Below are 24050 nucleotides of genomic sequence, written 5' to 3' on the forward strand. Positions count from 1 at the left end.
AACAGAAGCCCCAGATATGTGAGTGAGGCCGTGGTAAATCATCCAGCCCCAGTCACTTTGGTCCAGAATAGAAAAAGTGCCCAGTCAACCCACAGAATCATGGGGAGCAGTAAGACATGAAATCAACTTAAATGTCTATCAAAGACAGCCTAGATGAAGAACATGGGGGTGCGTATACCCCATGGAATATTATGCAGCTATAAAAAAGAACGAGATCATATCTTTTGTGGGAACTTGGGTGGAGCTGGAGGCTATCATCTTTAGCAAACTAATGCAGGAACAGAAAATGAAATACCACATGTTCTCACTTATAAGAGGGAGCTAAATGATAAGAACCTATACACACAAAAAAGCAAATAACAGACACTGGGGTCTACTTGATGAGAGAGGGTTGAAGGAGGGAGAGGAGCAGAAAAGATAACTATTGGGTACTGGGCTTAATACCTGGGTCATGTAATAATATGTGCAACAAACCCCCATGACATGTGTTTATCTATGTAACAAAGCTTCACATGCACCCCCAAACCTAAAATAAAAATTAAAAAAAATTAAAAAAAAACCTTATTGCTAAAAAAAGAGAAAAGAAAAAAGAGCTGAAAGATACAAGCTGGAATGCCAAATAGTAACTAATGACCACGAAACTAATTACTATGAAGTACTCAGATTCCATATGCAGTATAGCAATTAAATATTACATACTTCTGTAGAATGTTACTATTAAATGAAATTCAGTTTTTCCCTAGATATGTGTGTTTGTGATTAACGCTTGAAAAAACTTTATATTAACAGCTGATTTATTTGTCAGTTGACTTTGAAAACAAACTAGTTTGTACCTTTGGTGGGAATAGACAACCCACTAAGAATGTTTAGCAGTGTTGACTTTCCAGCTCCACTGTGACCAAGTATTGCAGTGATTTGGCCTTCATAAATGTCAAATACCAGATCTAGGAAGAAAAAAGGAAAGGAAAGAAAGATAAGATAAAGGGATGAAAAAAGAGGTGGAGAAAAAGGAAGAAAAACAATTAAAACCACAGATAAAATTCTATTATGGAGCCAATGAATCATTATTTATTTCCTTGAATGGTTGTCTTTTCTATATATAAATATAGTGAGTTGTTAAATTCAAAATAAAACATTAAAAGTTCCCTCTATAAACTTATTTCTCAAAATAGCTTCTTTTGAAATTTTGAAATGACTTAGTTTAAATGAATGAAACATGTCTATGTAATAGGTTCATTGACATTTCCTGCATATGGTAGGTCAATGTTAGTATTTATTAAATGGAAGAATAAATTAATGGTAAATGATTACATGGCTAAAATTCCTTTGAGGTAAGTGACATTTTCACACCAAAGAAAAACATACGGTATCTACCAATAGCTTTTGGATTACAGAAGACAAAGTTGAGTTTGTAGAAAAAAAAAACCCAGAATATCCTTAGACTACCTCAATATTACCCAGTATTGATTCTAAATACATTTGTATCTAAAACATATTCCTTTTTTTCTAACTTTTATAAAGTAGAAGCAATATGGTAGAAAAAAAATATATTATGTAGTTCAAATAACTCTTTTCAAGCCTGAAATACGGCCACTGATTACTCACTGAAAGCAAAACTGAATTAAAATCAGGAAATCAATATTAATATAATAAATATTTTCTCTCTCTCTCTTTTTTTTTTTTTTTTTTTTTACCTTTCAAGGCTTCTATTTTATCAGGCTTTCCTTTATATTCTTTTGTAACATTTCTGATTCTGAAAAAAAAGAAAAGATATTTCAAAGTGACAATTTTCTACAGTTTGTAATTTCCAGTTTGGTAGACAGGATTGGATGAATCTTATCTTCAGGGCACATGAAGATCTAGGTCTTCACTCTCACACAGTCATAGTTGTGTGACAGAATCAGCTAGAATACTGCTTGCCAACCCTGTCTGCACATTGGCATCACGTGAGGAGTTATACGAATTTAACTGTGCTTGGGACCTATAAGCAAATGTTCCATAGATTGGGGTATAAGCCAATATTAGTATTGGAGAACAGGATCACCTCTAAGTTGCAAAGCTAAGGAAGCTAGACCAAGAGATGACATGGACATCAGGTACCCAAAGGCTCCTGTGAACCACTGGCACAGGTTGGAAAGATCTTTGGCTATCCTGATTCGAGGTCTCCAAGAGTTCATTAAGAGCTACAGTAAGAAAGAAAATCAATGTATCATAATAGCAAGAGCATGAGGTTCACAGTACTGCCCGCCTAAGCTTATCCCATTACAACCACCTAGGGCTGTGTTACCTTAACCAACGTACTTATTCCAGGTCATGAAGTTTCAGGTTTCACAACCTGAAAATTTGCAGGGCTTTAGGACTGTGTTGTAAATGAAATATTTCATCTTGCATGTACAGTGCATATAAGATGACATTGGTTACATGGTGATGATGGCTATAGAAAGGAATGAAATAAAGGAATGAAATTAACTTATGCTGGGTACTATTATAGGTCTGGAATCCGAGGCCCTTAAATCTGCATGGTTTTATTTTACCAGGTAAGTGTATAATCCATAAGCCAAATCAAATTTATGTTTCTTATTTTATCATCTACTATTCATAAAATATTCAGTCTCTATTCATATAAAGCTGTTTAACTAGATTTTTTTTTATTTTTTTGAGGGAGAGCCTTGCTCTATCATCCAGGCTGGAGTGCAGTGGCACAATATCGGCTCACTGCAACCTCTGCCTCCTGGGTTCAAGCGATTCTGGGGCCTTAGCGTCCCAAGTAGCTGGGATTACTGGTGTGCACCATCATGCTTGACTAATTTTTGTGTTTTTAGTGAAGACTGGGTTTTGCCATGTTGCCCAAGCTGGTCTCAAACTCCTGAGCTCAAGTGATCCACCCGCCTCAGCCTCCCAAAGTGTTGGGATTACAGATATGAGCCACCACTCCTGGCCAAAACTGTTTAATTAGATATTCTTATTTTTAATTCCATTTTACCATCATTCCATAGCACCTATAATTGGGCAAGGTGTTAAAGAGACCAAAGAGGAACAAAAAGAAACACACAAACACATCAAATAAAGCCACTGTTTTACTCTGAGCTGCTCTGCTAGAGTAAACCTAGCTTAGTTATGGGACAAATAAAAATATGGAAGATAAATATGGAACAGGCTAAAATAACAAAATGAAATAGGCTCTTTAGAAGTTCAGCAACCTGGGATAATTTGAGACATTTCACAGGGGGCTGACACGGGCTGGTCATTGCCATGAGTATGACTTGGATAGTCAGGGATCTTAAGGATTTTCTTCCTATTTTCTCATATCTAGAAATAAAAGTCACCAGCACCAAACAAAATGGACATTTTGTTGTCACACAGAATGAGATAAGCTTAATTCTGAAGGGCGCCTCTTCCTGAATTCCCTTTGTATCTACCTCTAGGCCTTTTCTTTGTCCTTCTTTCTTACTCTTTCTTTCATCTTCTTTTAAAGGACAAAAAATAGAAGAAAAATGAGAAGTTTAAAAAGTGGAGAGAAAAGGCCAGGCACAGTGGCTCATGCCTGTAATCCCAACACTTTGCGAGGCCGAGGCAGGCAGATCACCTGAGGTCGGGTGTTCGAGACCAGCCTGACCAACATGGAGAAACCCCATCTCTACTAAAAATACAAAACTAGCTGGGCATGGTGGTGCGTGCCTATAATCCTAGCTACTTGGGAGGCTGAGGCAGGAGAATCGCTTGAACCCGGGAGGCAGAGGTTGCGGTGAGCTGAGATCGCACCATTGCACTCCAGCCTGGGCAACAAGAGTGAAACTCCATCTCAGAAAAAAAAAGAAAAAAAAAAGGAGAGAAAAAGGAGACGGATGAGGTGGGGACAAAGAATGAATAACTGAGACCTAGTAAAGCAACGAGGGAGGCTGAGGATGGAGAGAAACAAATAAAAGACTGAATCCAAGCGAGGGTTTTGCTGAATTATCTTAGCTGGTAAAATTTAAGCTTTTATTTAGTGTGAATGTTAGGCTGTCAGGGGTTGGTAAAGGGGTCTTCCTTTGAACTTGAGGTGGAAAGTGACAGAAGCAGCGTAGGTGAGGACAGGTGGGAACTGTCTACAGAGCACAAAAGGGAAAACTGCTTGCCTCAGGTGCTAACTCTTAGCTTTCTGCCTTTTTGCCCTGTTCTCCACCTGCAGCCTTATTACCTGATGGCTTCTTTCCCATGGAATTCTGGAGGCACCGGTTCAAAAGAGTCATGAGATGAGGGATCGGCATCCATTTCATCTTCAAGGGCCACGTGATCAGCCTTTTGTGTTTGAGACCAAAATGAGGACTTCAGGAAAAACAAAGGTGGACGCCGATATCCATATTCATCTACATGGCCAGAAGACAAATATTGGTTCAATCACCATGTTGGGGAGAGAGAGTCACAGTAATGTTACATGGCAATGCAGCCCCTTTGTTGCTAAACCTGAACATATGGTCAACACCAGGTAATGCACGTTTTGACACATGTAGCTTCATAAGGAACAAAAAAATTACCAGATGTCTCTATTATAATAGATCCTATAGGAAGCAATGAAAATGTGATTTTTAAATATTTCCAAAGGAATTTAAATAAATGTTTTAGAATTTCTTAACCTCAAGAAAGACAGATCGAATTGTTAATGTAAGATATGCAGGCATGCTGAATTCTGTCTGGAAGACCAGGTGTCATTACATAGGCAAAGAAAGAAGAAATTGAGAATGACTATTGGATACCTTAAAACAAAACAAACAAAACAAAACAAAACAAAACAAAACAAAACAAAAAACCCAAGAGAAGATAGAAGAGGATTTAAGAAAAGTAAATGACACATTTGTAAGAAAGAAAAAGAACACGATAAAATAATTAATTGAAACTTAAAGTGAATACTTTTAAAGCTATTTTGTATTTCTGCTTTATTTCATCCCCAAACCATAATTTTCCTCTTAAGCAAATTTATGATCTGCTTTAAAGACATGTTACTCATAAACATCTTGCTGGAAACAAATCCAGCTGTATTAGTATTCTATCATCACTTCTGTTTTTCTTCATATTAGGAAACATTATGAAATGAAAGAATCATGCTTCACTGGTATTCTCCAACTGACCTCCACGGTAAGGTTATGGGTTTTCAAACTTCTGTGTACTTCTCACATGTTCAGTCCTTCATTTATGCAATAAATATCTTACACTCTCTCTATACCTGCCATATTTTATGTTGTTAGTACCTATCTCTCCCTTTTGACACAAGAAAAATCTAGCAAATAAAAGCATGCCACCATAAGTAGATACATTCTGCCACCAGATTTACCATGAAATTATTCTATCATTTTATCCAGTTAATTTTTCTGTCATTGATATTTATTATCTTTGAAAACATTTTGAACACAGTCACCTCTGGTCTTAAATTCAAGCTTAGTGAGCAGATAACAATTAGGAAGAAAATGGAACAACTCACTTATTTGGATGAAATACATTTTCTGGTTATAATAATAAAATACTATGCTTTTGAAATTGGAAAAAACATGGATGTGAAAGATATTTTTGTGATATAATGTTAAGTAAAAAATAAAATGCAGACATGAAAATGTAACAATATGTGATATAACTTGATAAAACATATACAAAGAGAATATTTAAAGTAATATCATTAGAATATGTTTGAAACAAGGACTAAAAAAAGATGGACTATATTACATAATGCACATCAAAATAACATTTAAATTCGTTAGAGAAAACAATTACCTAAGAGGATACTAATAAGCAATTGTAAAGACAGTGACATCTGTTTGTGGATCCACTGAGAATAAACACATTGGAAAAACAAAAATGAAAAATAATACAACCAGAATGTTTTATTAAGTAGAAGGAGAAAAGGAAGAATTAGTAAGTACAAGGGTCACAAGAGTAAATTTCCTGAACTACACAGCACACCAGGGATATACAGTATGATAGAAACACAAAAAACGGTCAATGAGATTTTGTCATAAAAACAAAAGTGGAACAGAGAAAATTTATTTAAGTATGTGTCTTAAATAAGCAATGTTAACAAGAGGTAGAGAGGCTTAAAATATTAGTAGGCAAAAAAGTAATTTTTCTAATCAGTTATGTAATTTTTACCTCTATTAAAAAAATCAAACGAAAATAGACCATATTCAAACAATTCTAATTGTATAATTAGTGTGCTAGCCAACAATAGTGGATACTGACATCTTTTGTTCTGGGTTCTTTTAAAAGGCACAGACAGTAATTCTTAAAGGATTATCTCAAAAACAACAAAAACAAAAACAAAAATAAAAACAAAACAGGATGAATTTCCTGCCTCAAGATGTGGCTTTCTGTCTTCCTGCTCACCCTTTCCCTTCTTCTCTTTCCACAAGTGTGTATTCATTGCTTTTTGAATAAAGGGCCCTTGGCATACTGTCTTAAATAAATAGAAAAGGCAGAAGGGAGAATCAGGCCCTGCCTTTGGGTATAAAAGGAGGGAGAAAAAAGTGAAGCAAGCCGGACACTGTGGCTCATGCCTGTAATCCCAGCACTTTGGGAGGCCGAGGTGGGTGGATTACCTGAGGTCAGGAGTTCGAGACCAGCCTGATCAACACGGTGAAACACCGTCTCTACTAAAAATAGAAAAATTAGCTGGGCATGGTGGCACACATCTGTAATCCCAGCTACTGGGGAGGCTGAGGCAGGAGAATTGTCTGAGCTGGAAAGGCAGAGGTTTCAGTGAGCCAAGATTGTGCCACGCAATCCAGCCTGGCTGACAGAGCAAGACTCTGTCTCAAAAAAAAAAAAAAAAAAAAATAGTGAAGCACACAAGTATCTACTGAGTCTCTAGGGTGCTTCAGACACTGTGGTGGGTGCTTAAATTTCATCTGTGAACAAAACAAATCTCTGCTTTTGTGAAACTCATATTCTCGTATGTTGCAAGGTGACACAAATGAAAATTTATGATATATTGGCTTTCCTATTGTGAAATTCTGGGGAGATTTTTTAAAATGTAGATGCTTTGATTAATTAAATCAGAATCTCTTCAGGTTGAACTGGGCTTAGAATTGCTTTAAAATTCTTCACATGATTCTGTTGTCCAGCCAGAGCTCAGAACCATTGAGCTAAATAGTTAGACATAAGCAGCTATAAATGTCTATGATTACCAGACTTGTTTAGGAACTATCTTTCTAAGATCTCCTTAAAAAAAAAAAGGAAGGTTTATACTTAAAGTGAAGTTCAAGTGAAGGTTAGTGATTCTATAAACAAAATTCAGGCTTTAGTTCTGACAAGTCAAGTAGTGAGAAAGAAATGAAGAAATAATTTGGTCAGTGGCGACGAGATTTTTCCTCCCTTTCCTGTTGATACACCAAGTAGTCCTTAAAATATAAATACTGCGTGTATTAGGAGATTTGTTTTCAGAAATACAATTATTTAAATGATATTTGATTTTAATTATATCACTACTCACTTGGCAAAATTTTTTCAAAGTAAATCGCCAGCGCCAGATAGAGGCAAGTATCAAATGCCAACATGAAATTTGTTGCTACAATGATATTTGAGCCGTCCAATGGATGAGGAAATGCATTAGAATTCAAATCATAGTCCAAGTGTAAAAGCTGAAAATTGAAAAGTAATTAAGGGAAATTAGGTTTAAGGTTTATATTTAAACAGTTAGGTTTAGCATAGGAATAAAAGGACTACTAGTTGCCTCGTACTGAGAATAGAGTTATATAGGGAGATTGCCTCCTTTATGGTTCTCAAATTTATGCCTTGGAAGGCATGGACATATGAGCAACTAGAATGCAATTTAGTAATTGCTATGATAAAAATATGTTCCAAATGAAATTGAAACATTAGGAGGAAGTAGGGAAGTATGGGAAGAGATTACATTTGAGATGGAACTCAGATGAACTTTTACCAAATAGCACACAGTCAAAAGATGTGGTGATCCATGTAGATTGGTGGCATGAGGGAGAATTTCTGGGCAAAAGGCACTGGTGTGTTTAAGGAGAGCCAGAAGTGGACTCGTCTCATGATGTTCAAGTTAATGAGCTCTTTATAATTAATAATCCTTTTGTTAAACACTAAATAATGGATATTTAATGGTTGACATTTCCATTTAATTAGAAGGCAAGGGGAATTCAATAAGAATCATGTAAACAGAAAAGACATTTTATGAACAGAAACATAATTTACTAATGAATTTTCCAGATGTTTTAAATTTTCAATTTAATTTAATGTAGTGATTTTTAATCATGTATTCTCTTCAATTACTAGGTAAAAATATGAACTGGGATGGTTATTTAGAATTAGATTTGCATTAAGTCCATATTTAATTAATAGCCTAAGAAACTACTTTATATTGCCTTTAAATAATTGTATGTTGATCCTCGTTTTTTCACTTTCTAAATGTCTTATTTTGCTGGGCTAAATAATTTCAAAGCTTTTAAAAGTTCTGTCTTTGAAACTTTACAACAGCCTTTGCTAGAATTTTAAGCCTTACAATGCTGAATTTGTAATGATTACTTACAGTCTACTGAATTCCAGAGAGCACAGATGTTTCAGAAATATCATTAGTAGACATTCAGATGGTGTCTCACCTGGGCCATTCCAAGCATGAAGGCAAAGGGACTAAGCAAGCTTAAAATCCATTCCAAGGATGCAGGAAGGTGTCTGTACAGTGCTGTGAACCCCAGACTGCCCCAAAAGACAGTGAGGAGGAACACGACCAGGCCAGTGAGGAAAGATTTCTTTACCAAGATGCTCATTAAGAAAGCCAAAGCTATCTAAAACGAGAGAAGATCTAGTTGGCTTATATTTCTTTAACATTATTACTAGCATAATAAAATTGATATACAAAATTAGTTATTATTTTGTGTATATAACAGTTGTATATTATAGTTATTATTTTGTATATAACATACAAAACTATGTTCTGCAAATTGCACTAAAAATTGACTTTACAAAACACCTCAAATCAAATTATACCTGTTTATAGATTTTTCACATGCAAGCAGAGTATACAGAAAAAAAAGGAGGCATATAGAGTAATCAATCGGAAACAAATACTTAAGTTTTAGGCTATGAGGTGGTAGAGAGATATTTCATTCACTAACTCACCAAAGACAATCCATACAGGAGAAAGAGGCTGAAGACCACCATGAAGCCAGACAAAATGATGAACAGTGTAGATTTTATAACAAGTGCCAAGAAAAGGGACATAATGAAGATGAAGCCAGCATAGAGCAAACCCCAGGAGAGCCTAATGTGGAAACAAAATGTTATTTTAGTATTTTATGTTCACTTGAAAAGGAAGACCTGAAATGGATTCTTTTTTTTTTTTTTTTGAGACGGAGTCTCGCTCTGTCTCCCAGGCTGGAGTGCGGTGGCGCGATCTCAGCTCTCTGCAAGCTCCGCCTCCCGGGTTTCCGCCATTCTCCTGCCTCAGCCTCCCGGGTAGCTGGGACTACAGGCCTGGATAATTTTTTGTATTTTTTGGGAGAGACGGGGTTTCACCTTGTTAGCCAGGATCGTCTCAATCTCCTGACCTCATGATCCACCTGTCTTGGCCTCCCAAAGGGCTGGGATTACAGACGTGAGCCACCACGTCCAGCCCTGAAATGGATTCTAACATAACTTTTCATTCACTTATTCATCCATTCATTCTCTCTTTTAACAGGTATTTATTGGGTGTTCTCATTCACTTATTCGTCCATTCATTCCCTCTTTCAACAAGTATTTATTGGGTATTCTAAGATACATAAATACACGGTAAAAGTTTTGGGCAGAATTCTTTAGGAATTAGGAATATTCTTTGGTAATTAGGAATTGTTTTTCCTAAAATTGATTTCAGAAATACATTCACACATACATGCACATTGTCCTAGGAGGTGGGGGCGGGGGGGGGATTAGGTTTCCAGTCTAATAGATTTTGGATCGAACAATTTATTTGCTGCATTCTTGCTCTGTAACCTTGGGCGACCTCTGTAACCACACTATTATTCCTTTATTTCTCTGGACACCAGGAGTAACACTGAAACTGTGGGCTCAATAAGATGATGGCTGTGTAAGGCACTGTCCTGATACAGGGTAGCCCCTCAGTGAACCTCAGACCCTTCTGTCCTCTCTGGAGTCTCTCCATGTTCAGGACCATCACAAGTTTCCTCAGATATAAGAAATTCTTCCTTATGTGTAATTCCGTCATGCTGCTCCTTCCCCAAAAGCTGTTGTCATCTTTCTCTGGATGTGTTCACTGAAAAGTCTACATACTTGCCTTTAATTCCATTCATTGTTTTTGTTAAGAATGAATGTTTTTTTAATCCCATTTCTTTTATATCAGAATAATTCACTTTCCTTTCCTCATCAATTTCTTTTATTTTGTTTTACAATATTCTTTGAAAACTATAATGAAATAATAATTTTAAAAATAAAAAGCAAAACAGTGGCAAAACCAACACAATAACTCACACACATAGCAATTAGTATGTGTTGAAGAATATTTTAAGAGCTTAGCAAGCATTAATTTATTTTATTCTCCCAAAAGCCCTATTCAGGAATACCTTTATTTTCCTCATCTTATTGATAGAGAATCTAATGAACCAGTGTGTTGTGTAACCATGTTTCAAGTTCAGGGGTTTTGGCTCTAGAGTCTTTAGATTTCACTGCTCTGCTACGTCTCCCTCAAGTATTAATTCAAACAAGAGGTCAATATTGATTTATAAGATGTTAATACTGGAAGGAACTCTTCCAGACTCTTAATTTGTTGCCCTATGCACAGCCCATCTGCCTTCCTAGCCTTTCTGTTATTTAATGTCCTACCCCCTGTAAACATCACCTCCATGCCCTTTCAGTCAATTATTCATAAGTTCTCACACAGAACCTTGTCCATTCTTGCAATCACCCAACCTCTGACATTTTAAACCCACACTACCCAGCCCCTATTCACCATCCTGTTTCGCCAGCTCATTCCCTCAGGTACACCCACCATGTTCTTCAGTCTCAAAGGAGCTCCTGGTCTTTGGCTTCTTTTTCCCTTCCAATCCCCTCCCAGCTCACATCCCACCTCTGTCTGGCACCGATACCAATGTCTATCTTGTTTACGCCTCTCTTGCCATGGTCATTCCTCATTATGCCTTCTTCACAATCACCCAGTAACCTAACCGCAGTCTTCTTCCTTAACTCGGAGAAGCACAGTAACACGCAGCCTCAGCCTGACAAACATTATACCAATGACAATTTATACCATTCATGGGGATAAAGGATTTTTATTCTTTCCTTGTTACTAACGAATGTTTAAAAGTGGCATTTTCTTATTCACGGTAACAAATTTTTTTAAATGGAAAACACTGATGTGTGACAGTTGTGACATTATTTTTTCTGTAAAATTCTACACTTGGCTCCTTATTTGTTTTCTTAAAGTTTTTTTTGTTTACTTTTTAGGTTTCTTTAAAATATTATCTTCCTCCTTTCTAAAAAAGTCAATATCATTCATAATAGAAGTTGTATTTTCTTAAATGTTAGCACGTTCTATCCCCTTTTATCTTATTTCCTATAGCAGTTCCTTCATGGTACAGTGAATCTGAAATAGATTTAGATATAATTGGGTCAGAGATTGTTAAATATATTAAATAACCAGCCTCTCTACTTAGTCCTGTAAAATTTCCAGAGGCAAAATACATTTTCCTTTTTTTTTTTTTTTTGTCCATCACTGCAGAGCATTTCTCCCCACTGAAATTAACTGAGTGGAAATTTGTTCATGATCTGAAATTATTCAGTGTAGGTATCTCTTATTTGTACACCTGGGTTGTGGAGGAACAGGTTTTAATAAAGATGCATTGAAGAGGCCGGGCGTGGTGGCTCAGGCCTGTAATCCCAGTACTTTGGGAGGCCGAGGTAGGTGGATCACGAGGTCAGGAGATCGAGACCATCCTGTCTAACATGGTGAAACCCCGTCTCTACTAAAAATACAAAAAATTATCCAGGCGTGGTGGCAGATGCCTGTAGTTCCAGCTACTTGGGAGGCTGAGGCAGGAGAATGGCGTGAACCTGGGAGGTGGAGCTTGCAGTGAGCCGAGATGGCGCCACTGCACTCCAGCCTGGGTGACAGAGCAAGACTCCATCTCAAAAAAAAAAAAAAAAGAAAGAGAAAAGATAAGATGCATTGAAGAGTCCCAGTTTTCCTGAGTTCCTCCGTTTACTTATTTGTGCTGCATTTGACTCACCAGAATGCTGAATCCCGAAGACCCATCATTGTCATCAAGCCCTTCATCCTTTTTCTCTCTCTCGTGACATTAACAGATGCATAGTAAATGAATGCGGAAAAGGAAATAATGCAGGAAAAAAGGTATAAATCAGTTATAACTCCTGATTGACCAATGAAAGAATGCATCTTCATATTTTTTCCAGTAACTGACATCAGTTCCTCCATCACTGAGTGATTTGTTGTGATCTGAAGAAAGGCATTAATAAGCAAAATTTGTATGTTAATGAATAGCATGCTGTTTTCTTTTAACCATCTATTTTCCTATGGATGTATAATTGGCCTATTGGGATTTGATGCTAACCTATATTTCCACTTCTATGTCCTGCCATTGACCCACTGGGAGCTTGGGTGCAGGCAGTCTGAGTGACTCACCGTTCTCAGAATTCACTGTGTTTCATTATGTCCCTGCCTAACGTTACTTTATGATTTGCTTGGCATGTCTTTTCTGAGTTTATATATTCAGTAAGCCACCCCTCATCTCAAGCTTCAAGCTGGAATGTTATTTCAATTAGGCATTCTTCCATGGCATTCTAAGGCTGAGAAGGTTTTTACTCATTTACTTATGAAGACCTGATTTATAGTTCTGTACTAGTCTACTTCTGTTCTAATAGTTTTCTTATATGCCTGGCTTCCCAACAAAGTTGAGTCCATGAATGAGATGCTTTTTCTTCTGTTTGTATTCCATGGTATATAGAAACTTCAGTAAACTTCAGCGTGAGCAAACGAAATAACAAGGCTATCCACTTATATTTTCTTTCATGAAACTTTTGATGCCTCTAATATCATTAACTGGCATTAAACACTAGTTTGCATTGAACATGTTGTACTCACTTCTATAATAGCGGCATTAATGGCAGCTTGAAGAGCCACAAAACCTTCCTTCCAGAACACTGAAACTTCACAGTAAACATCTTCATTTGTTTCATAACAATGAGCTTCGTGAAAAAACAAATTATAACTATCATTACATCACTATCTATATTATTGAAACATGATTTCAATACTGATTATAGCAAACAGTGGACTTTACAATGGCCCCAAATTCCAAATGTTCTTATTTTGACTCAAAGCTTATGAAAACGTAAGTTGTAATATTGATTCTCAAAATGAATCAGGCAGACTCAGGAGGCAGAGCAGTCTCAGGAAATGTTTTCCTTTTCTCATACCATGTCCTGTGCTTTTCTGCTGATTAATAATTTTGTTGATCTCTTCTCTTTTCTGATTTGTATTGTGAAAACTGCATATTTTAGTGTTTTTCAAAAGTTCACAGAGCCTAACATGGATTGAGAAACACTGAACTAAAGCGTTTTCTAACACTGGATATAACACAGGCATAATAGGCAAATGGAAGTTCAAGGAAGATTACTTACTCTGCTTAAATCATGCCAATCAGAATATCTTTGGAAGAAAAGGATTTATTTAAAAAGAGCTATCAATCCATTTAATAGTAAACTAGATTAAAGAGATATCCTTGAATAAGATTAATTAAAATTGAGTATAGGAATTAAATGCATATTACATGAAACATGGTTTAAATAAGATCTTGAAATATTTCAGATATACAAATGATATAAAAATACAATAAAAACACAAGGACCCACTACAAATTTGCAAAATAAATGCATCATTTCAAATACAGTTAGAAACTCTTGTGCGCTTCCCCTAGCACCAAGTTTCTAACTAGCTAACTGCTTTCCTGAACATTGTCTTTATACATATGCCACTATATATCTCTAAACTGCATATGTAATTTAAAAAATTAAACTGTACTAATAATTATTATGAACTATGCTCGTTTATTCCATATTATGATTTTGAAATGTATATAAGTGGCCCCATTTAATTTTTTCTTCTTTTTTATGGTTATGAAATCCCATTGCAGGAATGTAAATCAATATATTTATCCATTTTCCTGTTGATGATAATTTGGTTAGTTCCTTTTTTCTTTTTGCAATTACCAGAAAAAAAATCTGCTGCTATAAAAATCTGTATATACATCTTCTTGTAAATATATCTATATTGGTCAGTATAGTCTCTTATATGTTATAGTAATAACTCCTAAATCTCAGTGATTTATCACAGTGAAAGTTTATTTCTTACTCAGGCTACACATTCAGCAGAGGTCTTTGGTAGGAGGGTTGTGGGGTGGTACTCTATTCACATCAAATTTAGGATCCTAAGATGGAAGGCATTTCCTCCAACTGTTAGTTGCACTGTCTGTATTATACATGACTCCTTAGTTTGCGGAAGCAGGTGAGAAAAGGTGAAGAACTTACACTTGTGTTTAAATGCCTTGGGTCTAGCTATCTTATTATGGCTACAAAAAGCAATTATTCTGTGTCCTCAGGAAGAAGAGAATAGGCTGCAAATCTTTAACACAGGTATGAGAGTTTCACTAATAAGATTTCTATGATGATGAGTTATAGGTTATGTGCACATCAACTTTAGAATAAAATTTCTCAGTTTTTGTGGAATTTAAAAATTTTGTAAAGCTGGGTAGGTGTTCTCTTTGCTACATGTCCTTGCCCATACTTCAAATTGTTCTATTTGCTAATTTTGGCAAATCTTATGAACGTGAAATGATATAACATGTGGTTTCAACATGCAGTTTCCTGGTTGCTAATGTCGAAAAACACTTCTCCTAGTGCTTATTCTTGATCTGTGTTGTTTTATGAAATTATTTTTAATTATGTTGTTTTATGAAATTATTATTTTTGTATTTTTGATCTTTTTCCTATTTATTCAAAGTAAATCTTTACATATTCTGGAATTAATTTTTTGTTAGATTTTTCTGTTATAAACACTTTATCACTTTTTTTTTTTCCTTTTTTGTTTTGGAAGTGGAGTCTCACTCCGTCACCCAGGCTGGAGTATAGTGGCGCGATGTCTGCTCACTGCAAGCTCTGCCTCCCAGGCTCAAGCAGTTCTCCTGCCTTAGCGTCCGGAGTAGCTGGGACTACAGGCGCACGCTGCCACACCCGGCTAATTTTTGTGTGTTTGTGTGTATTTTAGTAGAGACGGGGTTTCACCATGTTGCCCAGGCTGATCTTGAACTCCTGAACTCAGGCAATCCACCTGGCTTGGCCTCCCAAAGTGCTAGGATTACAGATATGAGCCACTGCACCTGGCCACTTTATCACAATTTTTGCCTTTATTTTTCACTATCTCTATGGTGTGTTTTGATAATGGGAAGCTCTTAAAATTTATATCTAGTCAAATTTATCAATATTTTAATTTATGGCTGAGTAGTATTCCATGATATATATATCATGTTTTCTTTATCCAGCCCTCTGTTGACAGACACTTACGTTAATTCTCTCTGCTTTTGTGAATAGTACTGCAATAAACATATGAGTGCATGTATCTTTTTAAATATAATGTTTTTTTTTGTTTTTTTCCCTTTGGGTAGATACCCAGTAGTGAAGTTGCTGGATCAAATGGTAGTTTTGTTTTAATTTCTTTGAGAAATCTACGTACTGTTGTCCATAAAGGTTGTACTAATTTATACTTCTACCAATGATATATAAGTGTTATCTTTTCTTCGCATCCTTGCCAACGTCTGATTTTTTTAGACTTTTTAATAATTGCCATTCTGACTAGGGAAGATGGTTATCTCCTGGTTTTAATTTGCGTTTTCTGATAATTAGTGATATTGAGCATTTTTTTACGTTGGTTGGCTGCTTGTATGTTTTCTTTTGAAAAAAGAAGAATTCAAACAATCCAAATAACACCATTGAAAAATAGGTAAATGAGTTATTTGTTTTGCTTGTTGAGTTCTTTGAATTCTTTGTTGAATACATAGTTTGCAAATTTTTTTCCATCTGTAAGTCGTCTGTTTACTCTGTTGATTGTTTCTTTTGCTGTGCATAAGTTTTTTTTTTTTTTTTTTTAGTTTAAGTCTCATTTGTCTATTTTTGTTTTTGTTGTATTTGCTTTTGAGGACTTAGTCATAAATTCGTTGTCTAGCTCAATGTCCAGAAGAGGTTATTCCTCGTTTTTTCTTCCTGAATTTTTATAGGTTCGGGTCTTATGTTTAGGTTTTAATCTATCTTGAGTTAAATTTTGTATATGGTGAGAGATATGGGTCCAGTTCTATTTTTCTGCATAAGGCTATTCAATTTTCCCAGTACCACTTATAGAAAAGGATTTTTCCCCCAGTGTATGTTTTTGTTTGACTTTGTCAAAGACCATTTGATTGTAGGTATGTGTCAGGCTGTTTTAGTTATTATAGCCTTGCGGTATAATTTGAACAATTGAGCTTATTTAAAGAGAAGTTTGTTCTATCTTATCCATAAACAACCTTGTTTTCTTTTAACAATCATATATTCCATATAATATCTATGTGTGTACATATGAATACATATTAAATTTACACATATAAATACATATCTATGTAAATATATGTATATAATTATATGTAGTGACCATTTATCAGTGTGTTCTTATGCCCAAAAATGAATATTTTTTTAAACGTTGAGGGACATGTGTACATCATTATGACAGATAGCGAAGCTCTAATCTGGCATACTAACCTCTATTCCCACACATGGTTTATGACATAATTGAAATAGAGAGTAGTGAAATTTTAGAGCCAGAAAATTACCTGTATGGTCCCTGTGTTCCTTTTTTGCTGGCATTTCGTGTCCTACCAAGAACTTCAAATGATATGAATATGTATTAGTAAAGATGACTCTTACTATTTCTTCAGGATAATTTGCTGTTAATTCTTTAATACTTTCTTCATCTGGCAGTCCCAAGACCTCTTTACCTTTTGTTACAAGAAGGAAATATTATTGTTAGTAAATTACTAGGAGACACAACTTTAGGATGTCATGCTGAATTGCTTTTACTAGAGTTTTCTATGGAAGTAAAACATAATCACGTATTAACTTTCAGAAAGGTAAACTAAAATTTTGGGTGGGAGAGAAATTTCTAAAGTTCCATCTGGATACAATCAGAAGAAATACATGAAAATTAGTTATTTTATTTTCATATGTTGTGATTACTGAGCCAATTTCAATCACAAACAGTGTCATACTATACCAATTAAACTGCTCAAAAATAATTAACATTCCTACAAATTTGAAATGGTAAATAGAGAGAGATAGATATTTAAATTACAATTAGGCACTGTTTTATATCGGGCGGACATACCTATACAAATTTATTTTTCTTTAATAACCCTGATGGTATGGTTGATAAGCTAAAAAAGGTGATAAATTTAAAAACATGTAAGAAACGATGTTGACATCACTGAAAGAATCCCTCTTTTCTGTAGGTATTGTGTCCAAGGCCACGTGGATGTTTTATTAATACTGAAAAATGAGACGAAATACAAGAAAAGTTCTGGATTGGGGTGGAAGTGTTGAAGATGAATGTAGAGGGAGCAAGCAGTATGTATTTTGATAGAATTAATTTTATTCTCAAACTTATGTCATCATGAACGAATACCTTTGTTACTCAATTTCTATATTTGTAAAATAAATGTAATAACCATTATTATTATTATAGAATATTAATAGAATACAGAATATAGAATAATATCTTTACAAAATATGCTCTTTTTACAGAATACAGTTTTTATAAAAATATGCCATATTGTAGCATTTAGTGAATATTTATTATTATACTTGCATGTGGTTTGGAATGAGGTAATGTTGAGAAGCTCAAGTTCCTGACATTGGGACTTGTTATGGACGTCTGTGAAACAGCAAGAGCAGACACATCTCAGGGCTGTTTAGGAGACTGGACCTTAGGTAGATAGTTCATATCACATTACCAGGTTGAATCAGAAGTGGATTCAGTGTTGGTAGGTAAGATGCACAGCATAGTCATTAAAATGTTTGTGGAACTAGCGGTGTGATGCTTGGTGAGGTGCCGCTGGAAAGCAAGTTTTGGATGACTCACAGGAAGGAAAAGTCCAACATGCTCTGGAAACTGTGGCCACAGAGACTCCAAACAGCAAGTGCATGAACTGGATTACTGGATACAGAATCCAGTGAAGGGGTCAGAATCCAGGCATAAGATTAATAATTACTTAAGCTGGAGTGGAATTTGGACGGAAGTTGACAAAGAAAGGAAAAAAAGAGGTTATGCAGGCTTCCAGTGACTGGGTGGAGCAAGATGTGTAGGTTTTCCTTAGAAGAACCCCCTTGGAGGGAATTATGTTGCTTAAAATGAGTAGTCAGAACCTTCAAAGACACATTTTTATATTCTTTTAAAAATTGAAATGTAATTCACATACCATAAAATTCGCCCTTTTAATAATATCCTGGTTTTTAGGATACTCACACAGTTGTACAAGCTCAAAGTCACTTAAAATTATAACTCAACTCATAATAATTCAATTCATCAGATAAAATCTCACTTTATATCCAACCATCATTTCTGATTTGAAGCTGCTGCCTGATACTGACATCCTGTGGATATAGTCTGACTGTTCCTGTACCTCTATCTCCATTCGTTAATAAGAATCTTCTTTTAGTATTAGCATAGTTGGCTTTCAATCAGCTGGGTTTGGTATAATCCAAAACAGAATAACGAACCTCCTATTAACTTTATTGACAAATACATTGCTAGCATTATTTTTTGTAGTTATTCTGATTATAACAATTAAATATTTATACAGAAAAATCATGCCCATATGAATGTGGGTCTGCTCCAATAGGATACACCTATCTGCCATTCTCTACAAAATTCTTAGTAACCACTACAGTTTTACTAGCTGATGTAGAAATCATCCTCCTGTTACCATTACCATGAGCATCTCAAATAAAAAACTTAACACTTAGACTCACTATAGCACTAATTTTAATCTTTATCTTAGCCCTTGACCTAACCTATGAATGAATGACAGGGCAACCACCACAGGTTTCCCTTTGAAGTATGCATTTACGGTTGTAAAGGACATATGTTGTTTTCATCTGTTGACATCCAGTTCTTCTTCTAGTAAAAACACACTGTGATCCATTTGGGATACTTCCCTCCCTTCACTCATATATCCTGTGATTTTGATGTGGTCCATGACCTGGGAGCTCAACAAGTGGGCAATGAAAATACTGCATGTCCCCTATCCAAAGAGATTAGTTCTTGGTGAGCCAAGATCAATACTAACCCAAAGTCACCTATTTGTTCCTGTGGATAAAATCCTTGAAGTTATTGTGAACTATCAGAAATGATCTGTAATCTTTTCACTAGAGTTGCTAATCTGGGAGGTCTTAAATCTGGAGAGTCTGCAGACCAACTCTGCCTCTGGCAGAACCAACTTGTGAATGAAGCCAGCACACAAAGCTATAGATCTGAGGGGCAGAGACGTACCTCCGTTGATGATAAACCTCTATTCTGCATTAATACTCTGCTCCTTTAAGCTAGTCAAAGGATTCTTTTTCTTAAGACAGATTGAGTTGGGCCTCTTACTCTCAAATGAAATATTTGTGAAAAATATAGTGTTATTTTTTACAGATTATTGTTAACTAGTCACCCCACTGACCTATCGAACACAAGGTCTTATTTCTTCGAACTGTAAGAGTTTATTGCTGCATAAATTCTTATTCTTATTTTGCATATGCTAATAATAAGGCTAAGAGAAGCTGATGGCTTTCAAAATGCACTCCAGACACATATATATTACAGCAGTTCTCAGTGGACTCTCAGAACTACTTTTAATCAAATGTCCTCTGACTCTAAGCCTAGTTCTCTTGCCTTTGTACCAGGCTGCATCTCCTCTAATTTCAGAACATTGCTATAAAAATGATTGTTACAAAATTTATTGTTACAAAAATGATCTTTACCCTTCAACTTTAAGGTACTCGTTAAGTAACCTTAACCTTAACTTGACTTAACAACTACTTAACCTTAACTCATTAAGCACCTTAATGCTGAAGGATGAAAATCTGAAATAAGGAATACTCAAAGGAATGTTCAAATAGAGCAAGGACATGTTTTTGGTGTTAAAAGGTAAAGTTAAAATTCCTATAATCAAATTTAGGAAAGGAAGAGACTGGTTGTTCTTTGTCTATAAGGACAAGAAAACACTATAGCAACGATGCCATTTTGGTGACAATGCTTTCAGAGTCACATGCCAACATATCCCTAAACACTACTACTCTAAATGTGCACCAGTCTGTATAATTTCATGCTTCCTCAAATCCTATACCAGATCAACAAGTTTCTTTTTGAAAGACTGTGTACCCCAAATGGTAAACCCTTGTTTGGGAAGCAATACATTTAGTTTTAACTTAGATAGTGAGTGGTGAGATGTTACTTCCAACAAAGGGAAGACATATTCCCAATCTATGTACTCCAGAAAGTTTGACCATTAAGATTTATCAAACTGAAATACAAATTAAATGCATAAATTTGCAGTCAAATTAACCAAATATTCACACCAAACGTTCCTCTTAAGTAACTAGAAAACTTACCTGCCAGGAAGGGAGCAGAGGCTACTTTATTCATTATCTGTTGGGTTGTGTTGGTGACAGGTGTGTATGCAACAGAAAATCTGGATTCATTAAATGTATCTACCCGTCCCAGGTCCATGGTAAGCAGTGAAGAAAAATCATTTACTTGATGACTATGAGGATATATATACAAACAAAGTAGTAGGAGCAATGAGTTCAGCCATTCCTATATAATACAGGAGAAAGGATAAAGAAAAGTCTTATTTAAAATTAGTCATCCACAATCATTTTGTCGTAAAGTTTGTCTCTTTTGTACTTTTCTAGCTTCAATATATCCCATATTATAAACTGTTTAAAGTCTGCTGAAAGTCTATGTGTTTTAAGAGATAGTTCCAAGGCATTGCTAGCTTAGTAATGATATACTGGTTAAATGCCAAGATTCTGGAATTACACACTCAACAGTATACCAGTTTGTAAGGGCATTCTGATAATTCTAACAATAAGACAGTGTCTGAGGGACAGTATCTTAATTAGTTATAAATCCTGATCACATGCGAAGTTCCAATAAGAAATCACTTTATTTCCAAAACGCATGATCTTAGGGGAAGAAAACTTTAAAATGTATGTATAGTGGAATTTCAATTTAGTTAAAAATGTTACCTAGCTATATCTATCTGATTTTTAAAATATATCAAAGTTTAATCAAGATTTTTTATATGGTAAGATTATAAGAGCTAATGCTAATTTTCTTCTTGGACTTAAGACAATTTCAACTTTTCTCTTTTTTCTTTTTTTTTTTTGAAGAAAACTAATTGTTTCAAGAAGAGAAAGAGATCCCAAAGAGAAAATGCCAGTTACCATTGTGATGGGTTGGTTTGTTTACCATATCTTTGGAATGTCAGTATCTTAACCGTAGTCTCTATGAGTGGGGACACTAGTAACAAATGTGACCATTGGCTTTTAAAACATGTATTGGTTTCTCAATTGCTACCAGATTCAGTGGTTTCAGACCTCAATTTATGAGCCCATGTCAACTGAAATGTCTTCAAAAACAGATTCATGGCCTGAAGAATAGCATTTTCTGTTGTATAAAGGTGCTGTATTTTAGTGTTTTTGGTGTGTCGGGGGAGATAGACGTGGCATAGATAACCTCCCAGGAAACGGGTATTTTCCTATCATAAATACAGAACAACATACATATTGAGTCATACCATTAAGGACTCTCTTTTCATTCTCCATTTTTTAAGAAAGTTCTTGCATAATAAGGCCCAAGTTTGTTGACACACACTGATCTCTCTCTTCCTCATCTTGTCTTGTTTAATGAAAAAGAAAGAATATAAAATTAATATGAAGTTCTCAATAAGAAGAAATATCCTGCAAACAACAAAAAAAGAGTCACCGAATACTCCAGTGTTGCAAATGAGTGCAAAGAGTCTGAGTGTTCCCCAGTCAGCATTGCATTACTCCCATGCTCTCCTTCCTTCCCCACTTGTAGACTCTGTTCCATCATTTATCTGTGATGCCCTGTGCCAGTTACCAATTTACTGTCTCTCAGCCCTAAATTCACTCTGCATAGCCTGCTCTATAAAAATGGATCTGAATCCTTTAAGTACTTTCCTTTGCCAGCGGGCATGATGCTATGCTGTTTCAGCAGAGAGGATAGTAGAGACACTGCAGGCATCTGATGCCATCCAGGTATCAGAATAGTTCATTTGCTGGGTTTCTATACAATGTATTTTTCCCCACTGAGTAAATTGTTTTCTCCAATGCAAAGTACCTGTAGTGTGCAGGATTCACTGTGTGTTTCCTCTAGCTCTTGACTTGAGTAGCAGTAGTATATCTGGGAGCCCCTAGATAGCTACAGCCCTTTCCTCAAAGCACTGTTTCCTTTGGCCATCCTGTTGCAAAAGCAGTGCACTCCAGTACTGGTGTCCACAGCTTGCCAGTCAGGCTTCTCTGACATTCAGTGCGTTTCAACCACACCTTGCCCAATTATGAATACCTTATCTCCCCATGTTTATTCTTCTTTGGATATTCTCCCTCAACCCTAGCAAGGCCTCTTGAGCTCTCAGTCCGTCTTTATAGTTATTCTCCTGCCACTATTCAATAGTACGTGTATTGAACTTACTTTGTTTAATTACTGGGTAGTTTCTGTCCCGTGATTGCACCCAGACCAACACCTACACATATACCACTCTTTTATTTTTTTGTTTTTTTGAGATGGAGTCTCATTCTGTCGCCCAGGCTGGAGTGCAGCGGCGGGATTCTGGCTCACTGCAAGCTCCGCCTCCCGGATACACGCCATTCTCCAGCCTCAGCCTCCCGAGTAGCTGGGACTACAGGCGTCCGCCACCGCGCCCGGCTAATTGTTTGTATTTTTAGTAGAGACAGGGTTTCACCGTGTTAACCAGGATGGTCTCGATCTCCTGACCTCGTGATCCGCCCGCCTCGGCCTCCCAAAGTGCTGCGATTACAGGCGTGAGCCACCGTGCTCAGCCACATACATCACTCTTAATTTCAATAAACACATCCTTGAACACCCAATTTAATGTCTCTATAATATTTAGCTTAAGAACCTGAATAATCTGTTTTAGGAATTGATCTATCTAAGACAATTTAATGGGATCTTTGTTATTTCTAGCAGAAATAACTGCACTCTTTACTAATTTGTTGTGGGATGAAAGAAATTTTTCTTTCCTAACTGAAAGAAATCATACTTTTCACTATCTTTCTTTGAAAAATTAAAATCTTAAGATAGGATAATAACCATAGTTTGGACTGGAAGATTGTAAAGAGCTTTACATTGTCATTTTAATCAAATGTCATTTAAAAATGACATTTATTTCTTGTTTCCATATTTAAGAATTTATGTTTATTATGCAGAGTCATCAGGAAAAATACACACACATATTTGCATATGTATCACCTCTATGTATGTGTGTATATATACTTTTTTCTAAAATCATTGTAGCAATTTGTACTATGATAAGAAGTATTTCAAAATTCATCTTTTCCACATTCTCATCTATAATGATATTGACATTCTCTATAAGATTTCCTGAATTTTTCTTTCACTTACAATGCGTAAATTCTCAAGAGAATAGTGCTGCTTTCCTAATAATGAGAGAAAGTCAGATAATCTATAAAATTATAACTTTTGTTGGGTCTACCAAAGAGCTGAGATCACAGGTAACTAGGTAAACTAAAGTCCGAAGCGTAAAAGCCTTCTCCAGGGATGAAAGAGACCCATGATTGGTTTCAGAAGTGGTAAAGTATTAGAGAAAGACATGGCTACTATAAAAGCAGTAGAGAGAAAACAGCTGAAATGTTAAATTTTTGATGGCTGAGTGTGGACGCTAGTCCTGGTACCCATAGCTTGCATGTTTGCTTACAATTAC

The 24050-nt window shown here is 35.8% G+C and overlaps 1 protein-coding gene across 5 annotated transcripts in view; it reads right to left on the reverse strand.

Annotated features, from left to right (window-relative positions):
- Window positions 1–24050, reverse strand: part of ABCA8 (ATP binding cassette subfamily A member 8) — a 79456-nt gene that overhangs the window by 48146 nt on the left and 7260 nt on the right. For 2 of the 5 annotated variants that reach the window (XR_004430393.1, XM_033181968.1), the window contains exons 2-12: window positions 21864–21964; window positions 20674–20878; window positions 16857–17021; window positions 13085–13188; window positions 12213–12439; window positions 9112–9253; window positions 8592–8777; window positions 7460–7607; window positions 4181–4349; window positions 1695–1753; window positions 834–944 (exon numbers count right to left, since the gene is read on the reverse strand). Coding sequence is in view for 4 of the 5 variants with exons in the window: in XM_033181968.1 (XP_033037859.1) it covers window positions 834–944; window positions 1695–1753; window positions 4181–4349; window positions 7460–7607; window positions 8592–8777; window positions 9112–9253; window positions 12213–12439; window positions 13085–13188; window positions 16857–17021; window positions 20674–20878; window positions 21864–21959 (1612 nt within the window). In the remaining variant the exon portion in view is untranslated. Of the gene's footprint in view, window positions 1–833; window positions 945–1694; window positions 1754–4180; window positions 4350–7459; window positions 7608–8591; window positions 8778–9111; window positions 9254–12212; window positions 12440–13084; window positions 13189–16856; window positions 17022–20673; window positions 20879–21863; window positions 21965–24050 lie in introns of those variants that run through there. The other 3 variants (XM_033181969.1, XM_033181970.1, XM_033181971.1) reach the window with 3 other exon arrangements.

Source organism: Trachypithecus francoisi, unplaced genomic scaffold, assembly GCF_009764315.1.
Source record: "Trachypithecus francoisi isolate TF-2019V2 unplaced genomic scaffold, Tfra_2.0 Lachesis_group20, whole genome shotgun sequence".
NCBI lineage: Eukaryota > Metazoa > Chordata > Mammalia > Primates > Cercopithecidae > Trachypithecus > Trachypithecus francoisi.